We start from the raw sequence: 12,402 nt of genomic DNA, 5'->3' as shown, positions 1-12,402 counted from the left end.
GATTTTATACCAGAAAATATTGATGTATACGTGTACTTGTATATATACATTTTTATTTATTTTTAATTACTTAATAAGTAATTACTTATTAAATGTACATATACAAGTACACGTATACATCAATACTTTCTGGTATAAAATCTAAACACTTTATGACTCATTTTAGAGACCTAACTTTTAGAATATCAAACCTATATGAATATCCGTTAAAATTCTGGGTAATAAACTTGCAAACAAAACAAATCACTTATGGAAAGCAACCTATCGAACAACATACTGCTTGCACCTGACCTGACTATAAACCATGAAATACTTAACAAAACCTTTATAATGAGAAGGAAGATATCTTTTTAAATTATTTTCTCCAGGAAATAGGAAGAATTCTAACTTCAACTGAAGAATGGGTATGATTTATATGGAGATATTCCAATTTTAAAAACTGTTCTCATGTAACTTTTGGAATATCAGTCAATTCCAAACAATTACTGTGTGAATTTTTTTATATTTTATATATATCTTCCATTTCCAAAATATTTCTGACTGTTCCATCCACAACCCTCAAGCATGTTTTTAGCAAGTTCAAATTTGAATAGTCTGAGAAAAAAAAAGTAATAAGATAAATGAATAAGTTAAAACTGTCATATATACTTATAATCTAAAATCTAAGTCCTACCTCTATTCACATACTTGCTGGGGTATTTATAGCAAATCATTTAGCTTAAGTCTCAGTTTTCACTTCTATAAAAAGGGGATAGTAGTAAATACTCAGCCTAGTTATCCTGAGATTGCTGCATAAGTTAAAAAAATAAACACATAAAAGTCTTTGGAAGGTTCTATAAGTACATTTTTTCTAGCCAAAATGTTACTTATTTTGTTTCCCTAATCACTAGTAAAGGGTCATGGAAACATAAATTATATGATCTTCAAAATTAATTCAGAAATCAATTATAAAACAAAAAACATGGTATATGATCAACTTTTTAGTCTATGCCATGGCTGAGTTACTACTTAATAACAAAACTAAGTTGCAGTTGCTTAAAATTTTGCAAAGTCCATGGTCCTTTTTATACAGTGATTTCAGCAATGAATCAGACTTTACTTGTGGAACCTGAAAAATCAGATATCCAGACTCAACTGTAAACCTACTGGTAAGGATGAAACATGACTGATTTAAAACTTCCATAGAGGTCTTTGATGTCTAAAAACTACTCTACTCATCCCTTTAACTGAAACAAGTTACTATACTATAATTTTGCATTTTATAAAGATGCTAGCAAAAGAGAATAGGTATCTATGGATAAGTTTTGGTGTTTCCTTCCATTTATATAATTAAGAATTCATAGTGTTCCTTAAAAACTAAACCTATCACACATCAGACTCTAGTCAATAGCTCCATCTACTAGATAAAGTTAAGACAAAAAACAACAACAACAAAATTACAATTTTAGAACAAATTTGGCTTAAAAAAGGACAGAGGTAAAATTAAAACATCTAAGACCAGCATTTTTTTTTTCCTGTTATATCCTTTGGCAGATATACCTCTGTCAGATGGATCCTTTTTTGAGCATAGATAAAGATAACTTTCAAAACTTTCTAAAAATAGTTATACCTCATTTTACACATTGAAACATATTCCTGAAAAACTGCATTACAGTTGATTTTTTTTCCTTTACTATAATAATTGAAAACGCCCAGGGTCATCAATCTCAAGTTGACAAAATGAGTACACGTTAAGCTCCTTTCTTTCCTGCAAAGGTACCAAAATGGCAATTTTAAAAGTCAAAAGGAATTCAATTCATAAAGGCTGTCAGAATAGCAAAAGAAATCATATTAGCAGATGATAGATTATGAAGAATTTCTGGAAGACTAAAGGCTGACAATCATACTGGCATATGGGCAGTACCTCAGAGCATGCAAAGGTGGAAGCTGAAACAGAGGGTGAAGCTTTCATGTCCTTTTCTTCCATTTTAGGCAACAGTTGAATAAGAAGGGCAGAAACTCAAGTGATTTTAGAGCTAGAAGGTGACGGACCAATACTTATCCAAGAGAAGTTTTGAATGAATGTAGCAAAAAGAAAGAAACAGGAGAGTCAGTCATGATGTCACATGCCTGTAATCCCAGCAACGGGGGAGGCTGAGGCAGGAGGATCTCAAGTTCAAGGCAAGCATCAGCAATTTAGAGAGGCCCTAAGCAACTTGGTGAGACTTCGTCTCAAAATAAAAAATAAAAAGGGCTTGGAATGTGGCTCAGGGATTAAGTGCCCCTGGGTTCAATCCCTGGTACCAAAAAAAAAAAAAAAAAAAGAAAGAAAGAAAAAAAATCAACAGGGAAAAACTTGATGGGCTCTTCAAACTGAGCCCATAAACTGTCTAGATAGATAAAACAACACACAAAACAAAAAACCACACATCCCCTCAAATATAACTCTGTGAAATTCTAGAGCTCAACTGTAAATGAAAAATCCTAACAGTTTTCAGATGGGATAAAACATGTCATCTGCAAAGGCATATATCAAATTTGTTAAATGGAATTAGCTTTTTTTTACTTAATTGTTACTTACATGAAATAATTTTTCTGTCTTTGGAAAAACTGCAACAATATCATACAGCCGGACTCTTGAAGAAGTAGCCCTCTAGTGACAGAAGAAGAATGTTATTAATACAGTAACAAAAAATATACATACATGGAATTCTGCACAGTGATCTAGCTACACTTACATTTCAATCACATAACACTTCTAATGTGTTACTGATTTTTCTGTTTTGCTTTGTATGTTGGCAGAAAAGCACATGAGAATTAGGTACTAACACCTAACCCACTAATCATCCTCCTCCTTCTTATACTTGTTATGCTTTAAATGTACACCAGTTAAACTGCTCTGGACATTTGGTTTATTAAAGATGAATCTAAACCATAACTCTAATCTTTAAGTTATCTAAACCAATGGAATGACAAGTTATTAATATTCAAAATAAGGCACGGCAATGCTAAATTGTGGTCTTCCCTATCTGTAGACCAAACATTGTGTCTGACATACAGCACTGTATCCACTATTTGATCTTACAATCTAGTGAATGAGCTTGCCAGACATTCACTGAGCACCTACTATGTGGATACAAAATCACTAGGACATAAATCTGTCCTCAATGGAATTCACCTTTTTTTTTTCCAAGACAAAAAATATACAAGACTAAGTTCATGTGTACTATGCAATGTATGTGATACAAAAAGAATAGCATCAAAAAAAATATAAATACAAATAAACACCTGAGAGTCCTAGGACAGGAGAATACATCAGTAAAGACAGCATTATTGTTTATAAAAGAAAGTCTCAAACCTATAATGTATGTATCTAAACGTGAAAAGATTGGAAAATATATATTCAAATGTACACTCTCTGAATGCTAGGATAAAGTGTGATAGCTCTTCTTTTTATGTTGGTACCTTTTAAATTTTTACAACCTCTTCTTCATGAAAAGGCAAAGCATAATACAAGTTAGACCAAAGTTTAAGAGAAGCAGCCAATGCCTTGCTTAAGCAGGTAAGAGGGCATACTGGACAAACTTGGGCTAAGACAGGGCAGGTTAAAGGCTCTGGAAAAAGCTAGGATCCAGGATTCTCTTCTCCACTTGCCCATTTCCACTTGGGATGGGGGACAAAAAGGAGCCACTAGGATGTTCATGATAACAAGAGTAAATCAAAGTCTTCCCATCCTATCAAAAGTCAGTTCTATTTATTTCCATCTGGACTTAGAGAACCAAAATGTTACCTTATAACTGTATAAAATATCAAAACAGGGCTTCTCACAAGTTCTTTTGTCAAGTGTTATAAAGTGAGTCGGTCTGCCCTTCATCATTCCTGTTCCACCATGTTCTTGCTAAGATAAAACAGCTCACCTTCTCAGGGATTCATTTTCTCTCTCTCACACGTGATGATCTTTCTTATCACATGAATCTCTCCCATTAACAAAATCTCTCTCTCTCTTTCTCTCTCTCTCTCTCTATATATATATAGATAGATAGATAGATAGATAGATAGATAGATAGATATCTCCACCAATTACCCTATGCTTTCTGTTCTCCTAAGAGGTCAAATTCCTATGCAAAGTCAGCAGCACACACTATTTGTATTTTCCTCTATCTCAATCATATTGATGGAAATGGTTTCTGCTAAGGCTGCCAATGACTTTCTCATGAATAAATCCAACTGACTTTTTTTAAGCCCTTCTCCTGCTTGACTACTCTGATATATCGATGCTACCTAATCACCTTTTGTTCCTACTTTCCATTTTCTTTCCTCATTGCTTCCTACTTCTAGGGTAGTTCCTTTTCTGACTTCAATCTTGGCTCATCCTCTGTTTTACTATTAAATGGTGAAGTTCCTCAGGACTGTTTTAGATCTCTTCTTCCCATATCACACTCTTAGCAGGGAATCTCAATCCTCCCTCCTTCGTGCCTCTCAAATTCCCCCCTCCTTTTACTTCCTCTAATATATTCTCTGTAAAGCAAACCCCATAATCTTGTTCCCTTGATTAAAGGCTTCAAGGACTTCCCACTATTGGAATCCTCACCTAAGCCTCCCTGCCTGTTTGCATTGTACCTCCCTGTCTCCTGTTAGGAGGTAGCCAGCTCACATGGCTCAGTCCTTCAGGTCTTTTCTCACTTCCTACAACACAGTTTTCCTTTGTTTTAGGGCGTTTGTATGCTGTCTGCAGAAACACTCTTTCTTGCTTGGCACCTAGGTAACCCTTACTGATTTTTCTGGCCTCAGTTTGAATAAGTTATTAAGGTTATACACTCCCAGAGCATCCTTTATTTGCCACTTCCCCTTTAAAGGTATTCCTCACGTCTGAAATAATTAATTGTTCAGTGCTTGTCTTATCAATTAAACTTATAAGCTTTATAAGTTCAAGGACCATGTCTGTATTATTCACAGCAACATTCCCAGCAACTACTTTATATCTGGTTCATATGATGAGTTCAATGACTAATAGTTGACATGGAATTCTTAATTGTGTTATCTTTACACATTCACCACAAGTAACATATAACATGTTATACTGTGTGAATTCTAAGAATAAGGAAAGCAAGTAAGTGTCATGAATGTGGTGGGGAGATGTAAAAATGGGGTGAGATGAAATGCAACAATGTTTAACATTCAATACAGGTTACAAGGCCAAAAGAAAAGGAAAAAATAATTAACTTACCAAAACATTGCAGTGAGAAGGATCAGTAACTATAATTGTCAATCTCGTTAAAATTTTAATTGGTCTTGATTTTCCCTATAAATAAAAATATCAAAAGCATAAAAATAAAATTGATTTTCCTCTTTACCAGTGGAAAGAACTCATTAAAAGGGACTAGCTATAAGGAATAGAAAAGATCAATAAAGCCTAGTTCTCTGAGTTTATATTAAGAAAGATAAAAATATGATGTATGCATATCTATATAATGAGATAATTTAAAAGTTGTAGGACTTTAGGAAGGAAGATTAACGAAAAAAGAAGTATCAAATTAATAGTAAGAGATTATTCCAGGATATTATACTTCTTAAACAACAAAAAAACCTACCTGTACAATTGGGAAAGTTGGGAAGAGGTCAGAAATAGCTATGGGTTTCTCAATTTCCTACAACAAATCACAAACAGTCATCTTAGATTGTACATGTTAAAGGTACAATGCAAAATGGAAAACTTGACATGGGGTTCACATACATTGTTTTAAAGAAAGAAAGCCAATTTCTTGTATTTAGGAGGCTACATAACCTCTTTTTTTTTTTTTTAAGGAAGGAAACAAAAGATCAGAGAAGCAGCTAAGAACAGCAGTGAATAAAAGGGACAAAAACTAATTTTTAGACAGAAGTAATCTATAAGATAAAGTTGTTGGCCTAAAGAGAAATATACATATTTACTAATGTGCTTAAGAATTTAAGACAGTAAAAGATAAAATATTGTAATTACAGTTCAGTTGATAACAATGCACTTTTAAACATTATTGACAGTGACTTAAATAACATCAAATCAACTTTCTGTACTTATACCATGCCAAAATACTTCACAAAAATCTCAATCATTTTGTACAAATAAACATCAGCTCAATTGTTAACATAAAATAATAGTACACAAAGACAGTACATTTAAGACAAATGCTTAACTGCAGCTTCCATGTTTCTAGTATGAACACAAATAATATCTCCAAACTTACTAACTTCAGAAATCTTATTTTACCTGTTTTTTTTCCTTAAAGTCAACAACATGATTGATGGCAACAACTGAATATCCAACTGAAAAGAAAAACAGAAATACTTAAGTATTTTCTTTCCTATACATACAGGCCCATTCTGGTTCTATGTCAAGACTAGGAGTGCTCCTAAACACTTTTCTGGGATCCAACTTGTTCACAAAGAAGTTGGTTTCTTCTGTGGGCAGGTCCATGTTATAGGTGATGGGTTTATACATGCTGAACTACTGCTGGAAGGTAGAAATGGAAGAGAGGGTCACAATTTAAAAGCATAATGCCATTCATTGTGCTCTTTAAGAAGGTATGGGGGTTGAGAGCTGAGGACAAAAGAGAAGAGAATATAGGTTGAGTATCCCTAATCTAAAATCTGAAACTTTTTGATTGTTGGTAAAGCTTATGCAAATATCTCAAAATCTGAAAACCTCTCAAATTGAAAACACTCTGGTTACAAGCATTTTTGATGAGGGATTCTCAACTTGTATAAGTTTTCATGAAAAACTGCCTTAACATCTGTTAGCTCTTCATTTATGCAACGCAAACATGTGGTCAGACACACAGGTTTGAATCTCAGTACTGGGAAATAAAAAAAGAACAAAGGAAAAGAAAAGGAGGCAGTTTAGCAAAGCAGTTATGGTAGGAACTTTGTCTCCTTTCAAATCTAAGCTGTCTCTTTTCAAATCTAAGCACTACCTCTTATAAGTTACTTAATTGTAGTTTTGGTTCTTCATCTGTCAAACAGTGATAATAACAGCACTCATTTCATATGCTTATCATAAGAATTAAATGAGATAATATACACAAAGTATTTCATAATAGTGCTAGTCACATAGTCAGGGCTTTCACTACTGTGACGTATTGGTGGCATGATACTAAAGCCTTTTAACTTTGTGCTGTTTCTAATCAATACTCTCTTTCATGTCCCTATGTTCATTTTCATCACACCAAGTTAACACCTTTCACTATTATCTTTACTATTATTCATTTATTTTGCTTTTCACCCTATTTCCTCCCTCTCCTAAGGACAGATGGGAGTGATGACTCCATCACACCACCACCCACTTCTCCTTTTCAGCTGCCTACCATCAGCAGATTGGGAATTCTTTGAGGCCAGCAGCTTGCTTTACCTTCCTCCTCACAGTTAACATTGCTCTGGATATTTGGTCTACTTAAGATGCATCTAAATCATAACTCTAATCTTTAAGTTATCTAAACCAATGGGATGACAGTTATTAATATTCAAAATAATGCACATCGATGCCAAATTGTGGTCTTCCCTGTCATCAGTTTGTCTAACTTCCTTCTTTCCTTCCTCCTTCACGTATTTATGGAGCCTTCACTACTTGACAGGCCCTAAGCCAAGCACTGAGCACACAAGGTAAATAAAACAGTTCTCATCCTATGTTTCATTGGAGAATTAAGGCAATTAAACAAGTCATCATATGTAAATAATTTTTTGTTGTCATTAAGGAAAGGTTCTACGGAAAACCCAGCAGAATGAAACATGACTGCAGGATGGGGGCAGAAAAGAGCCCCTGGAGAAAGCAATATTTAAAAACAAAAGAGCAATATTCCTATACTTTGGTCTTTGCTTTTCACCCAGTCAAATCAACCAACCATACTTCCTTCCCATTCTTCTTTACCACTCCCAAGTCTATGCTAAAATTTTTTTTATACCATTTAGGATATCATTTGTTTACTAAACAATGTCCTTGTTTTTCAGAAATGTCAAAAAGACTGTTTTCCCACACAACTTTCTCCTAGAGTACTCTTCATCTGGCATCTTAGGAGTAATCCCCCAATCAGTCTTTGGCGTATTTTCTTAAATTCATATATCATATATCTGAAGCTTATCACTGGTTTCTTATATAACATCATAAACTAAAAATGGGGGCTTTGTCTTCTTTAGTGTATAAAAATTTCCACAGACTAAAAAGTAGTCTTTTGCCTTTTGACTCATAAGTTTTTCCAGGTATCAGGAATTGAACCCAGGGCCAACCCTTTTTAATTTGAGACAGGGTCTCACTAAGTTGCTGAGGCTGGCTTTGAACTTGCTATCCTCCAGCCTCAGCCTCCTGAGCCACTGGGATTACAGGCATGCACCACTGCATCCAGCCTTTCATTTCATTTTAAAATAAACTACTATTATATGAGGGATCTAGAAATTTAAAAAGGGGATCCTAAGAAGATAGAAGGGAGAACAGTGGAGTCAAGGAAGGAGATCAAAAGGGAGAAAGGAGGGATTAGAAAAGGGAGGAAATGTGCACATATGAATATATCATGATGAACTCCACTTTTATGAATAAGTATAATGGCACCAAAAAAAAAAGAGAGAAACATTAAATAAATAGAAGGAAGACCAACAGAGTACAGGAAGTATATCAGGGGAGGAAAAAGGAAGGAAAAGAGGAAGTACTTAGGATTAAAATGGAGCAAATTATATTTTATGCATTTATAATGATGTCAAAATAAACCCCACTATAATATATAAGACAATAATAAAAACATTAAAAATAAAAAAGAATTAGAGAATGACTAATACTGCACATAAATGACATGTCTTTCAAGCATATTTTAAACTGGGTGATTCTCTAAAGAAATCATTATAATGTTTCTTTTCTGTGTGTATTTTTAAAAAAGATGTTCAGTTTGCTTACTCCACTCATTAACTGAGTAACTGTCATGTTTCACTACCTGCTGATTGACTATATTGGGAATAAGGTAATAGAAGAATACATGGTCCATTTCTAAAGAAGCTTATGTATTCATTAAGGGGACAACATTAGGAAAAGCTTCATTGAGAAGGTAATACTTGAAGTTACGTCCAGGAAAATTTATTTTATAGAAACTGCTAAAAAAAATATTAGTGCTAAATGGTTCCAGGAATTATGTCTACCCTCTTCATTCTACTGATGAGCAAAGCACAGAGAGGAAATGTTAATTAATAGCTGCAATTGAAAGAGTCCTTTTTCTGTGGATACAGTTGAATCTTTGGATTCAACCAACCATGGTCAGAAAATATTTTTCAGGGGGTGGTGGGGTGGGATAGGTAATGGGCTGCGACTGTACTATGCAGACTTTTCCCCCTTATAATTGTGTCCTAATCAATGCATATACCAACTATTTACCCAGCATTTGCATCATATTAATTATTATAAGCAATCTAAAGATGACTTACACTACACAGGAGGATTGTGATGGTTTCTAGCTTCACTTCTGAGAAATAGCAATAATCAGCTTTCACAAGGACCTGAGACTGTTCTCTTAGGAATGGATGTTATTGCACCAACCTCTTTATTCTTTGATCTCCTCTATACCCATACTTTACAGTCTGAGAGAGATAAAACCCGTGACAAACTATAATAATTAAAACACAGTCTCATTTCTTAGGCTTTAGCTTCCCTTTGACTCAAACATGAAAAACATTGACATTCTAACCACGTTGCCCATTCTCTCCTGTCAGGTATGTCCTGTGCCCAATCTACCATCCCTCTTAAGTATTACTGTTCCAAATTTTAAAAACTCCTATGTCCTCCCCATTCTCTGACTCTCCACACTCCCTGACTGTGGCCCAGTCTCCAGAATTTGCTTAGACCCTTTACTGAGAGTCAGAAAGGACTAATTAAAAGCACTGGTTCAGGGGACTGGACATTAGGAGTCCAGCCCTGGCATCTGCCACACATCAGCTATGGGACCCTACGAAAACTCCTCGCCCTCCTCTAGAATCTTTTTGAGTTTCCCACAACCAGGGATTAGGGCAACAGCATCAGCTTCTAGTGACATCCCAGAGGCCCCGGGAGATCTGAACGAGAACTGGCAGAACTATCCAGCGAGGGGTAGGCACTGCGACCCGCGAGGCCAGGGAGACTCACGATGAGCGGCAGTCTCCACGAGTCCGCGCAGAGCCTTCAGGTCGGAACCCGCTCTTATATCCAAATCTGCAAACACCGCCATGCTGAAGTTCCGTGAGCGCCCGAGCGCGCTTCTGCGCAGCCGCCGGCCTGCCCCGGGGCATGCTGGGAGTTGTGGTTTACTGGCATGGCCCGCCCCTCTCTCGGAATGACTACTTCCGGGATGCGCTGACACTTTCTTTGCTTTCAAGCGCCAGAAAGATTAGCATGTTCAAATCAACAGCCTCACTTCAGTCCCTCTTTGTCTTGTGAGTGAGAATGTTTGGTTCCTTCTGGAGGGGTTCAAATCTCCCAACATCCCTCTTACCATGTAGAAAGTGGGTTATTCAAAATGCACCCGTACGGCAGCGATTGGGCATTTACCACGAACAAGACATTTGCTCCGTGTAAAGAGTAGTAATCCAGTTTTCTTTCCTTTCTCCAAAGTCCATTGCGTTATAAAATAGAATTTTAAGTTTAAGATAGACTTAACGGGAAGGGGTGTGTGTGTGTGTGTGTGTGTGTGTGTGAGAGAGAGAGAGAGAGAGAGACAGACAGACAGACAGACAGACAGACACAAGCTCTAAGACTCCAAAAGAGGACTGCCTGAAAGAAGTATTTTTGCAGTCAGAACTGGTGCGCGCTTCTCTGTTACACCTAACAGCTTCCACCACGAGATGGCAGGGCTCTCCCTAGGATGAGCCTTGAACGCCAAAGTTGGCCTAGCCAGACAAGTTTGTTAGTCACAAAACCGAAATGTTTTTACAGTTTTCCATCTGAAAAAATATACAAGGTATATACCACACACTCGATGCTTCCACTTTTCTGAATTTTGTGTAAATTGAAAATTGAAGATTGGTAGATCAGTTATCCGACAACATAAAATTGTGAAACTACTGTATAATTTACTGTCAGTGCTTCCCAGACTATCTGCAACAAAGGACCAGTCTCCTCCTCTCTCACCTGCCACCATGTGGTCTCTTATGCATTACCAGTAAGCAGGTCCAACCCTTTGAGACTCCTCAATGTGACATCATCCGAACTGTCCCCGAACCAGCTGAAATAAGAGTAGCCAGCTTCTATAGTGGGACGATGTATCAATGCTATTTCTAAACATTTTCACTTTCTGCATTTACTGATCACAAACAGTACACAAGAAGTCTTCCTCTTGTGGACCACATGTTGAGGTAGTACTCCTTTACTTATTGGTCTCAATTGGTTTTCTTATTGATTACAGAAGAGAGTGTGAAGAGGAATCTGTTCCTGTGGAAGCAATTTTTTCCTCTTGAATGACTTTTGTAAAGAAGTAGTATTTTGTCTTGTTCAATACTTGATATTTCCTAAATAAAAATATTAATTGCACAAATGAAACAAGGTCAAAAGATAAACACATTGCTTTTTATTTTTAAAAATGTTGATTTTTGTGGGAGTACACAGGCATTTTCACATATGACCAAATCTAGACAAATACCAGACCTTAAATTATATTACAGAGAGCAATAGTAACAAATACTACAGAACAATAGTAACAAAAACAGCATGATATTGGCATCAAAATAGAAATGGTAGACCAATCGTACAGAGTAGAGAACACAGAGACTAACCCATATAACTACAGTTGTCTTATATTAGAGAAAGGCACCAAAAACATACATTGGAGAAAAGATAGCCTCTTCAACAAATGGTGCTGGGAAAACTAGAAATCATATGCAACAAAATGAAATTAAGCTCCTATCTCTCACCATGCACAAAATTTAACTCAAAGAGGATCAAAGACCTAAGAATTAAACCAGAGACACTGTTCCTATTAGAAGAAAAAGTAGGACCAAATCTCCGTCATGTCAGATTAGGCCCCAACTCAATAAGACTCCCATAGCACAAGAATTAAAATCAAGAGTCAATAAATGGGATGGATACAAACTAAGAACTAAGAAGGTGGATTTTTTCTTTCTTCTTTTTCTTTTTCTTTCTTTCTTTTTTTGTATTCAAAGTAACCTTTGATCCCCTCCCATTCTCTCTAAAGACCTTGCTTTCTTGGACTGACCTATAGATCTCGGTTAGTCTTTAGTCTTATTCTCCTTTCATATGGTTCATTCTTCCTGGGTCAGTCAAGAAGCTTTCTTACTAGCTTGTGTCCTCTTGTAGCTTAAGACTGAGGAGGAGCCAGGCAAGAAAGCACTACTTGATTTGCACAGATATGTTGGGAGCACTGGGAAGGGTTTTCTCTCCCAGACTAAGGGGGGAGTTTGGAAGACTTAGAGGGAGAAAAGGATGAT

The 12,402-nt window shown here is 36.1% G+C and overlaps 1 protein-coding gene across 1 annotated transcript in view; it reads right to left on the bottom strand.

Moving 5' to 3' along the window:
- Positions 1-10,230, bottom strand: part of Rpp30 (ribonuclease P/MRP subunit p30) — a 29,895-nt gene extending 19,665 nt beyond the window's left edge. Inside the window, exons 1-5 of the mRNA XM_026397353.2 lie at positions 10,109-10,230; positions 6,227-6,282; positions 5,571-5,627; positions 5,207-5,281; positions 2,561-2,632 (exon numbers count right to left, since the gene is read on the bottom strand). Of these exons, the coding sequence (XP_026253138.1) occupies positions 2,561-2,632; positions 5,207-5,281; positions 5,571-5,627; positions 6,227-6,282; positions 10,109-10,190 (342 nt within the window). The 5' untranslated portion in view covers positions 10,191-10,230. The remainder of the gene's footprint in view (positions 1-2,560; positions 2,633-5,206; positions 5,282-5,570; positions 5,628-6,226; positions 6,283-10,108) is intronic.
- Positions 10,231-12,402: the final 2,172 nt, after the last annotated feature.

Source organism: Urocitellus parryii, chromosome 5 (genome assembly GCF_045843805.1).
Source record: "Urocitellus parryii isolate mUroPar1 chromosome 5, mUroPar1.hap1, whole genome shotgun sequence".
Classification (NCBI taxonomy): Eukaryota; Metazoa; Chordata; class Mammalia; order Rodentia; family Sciuridae; genus Urocitellus; species Urocitellus parryii.
The sequence above is the reverse complement of the archived record's forward strand: the minus strand, read 5'-3'. Positions and strand labels throughout refer to the sequence as shown.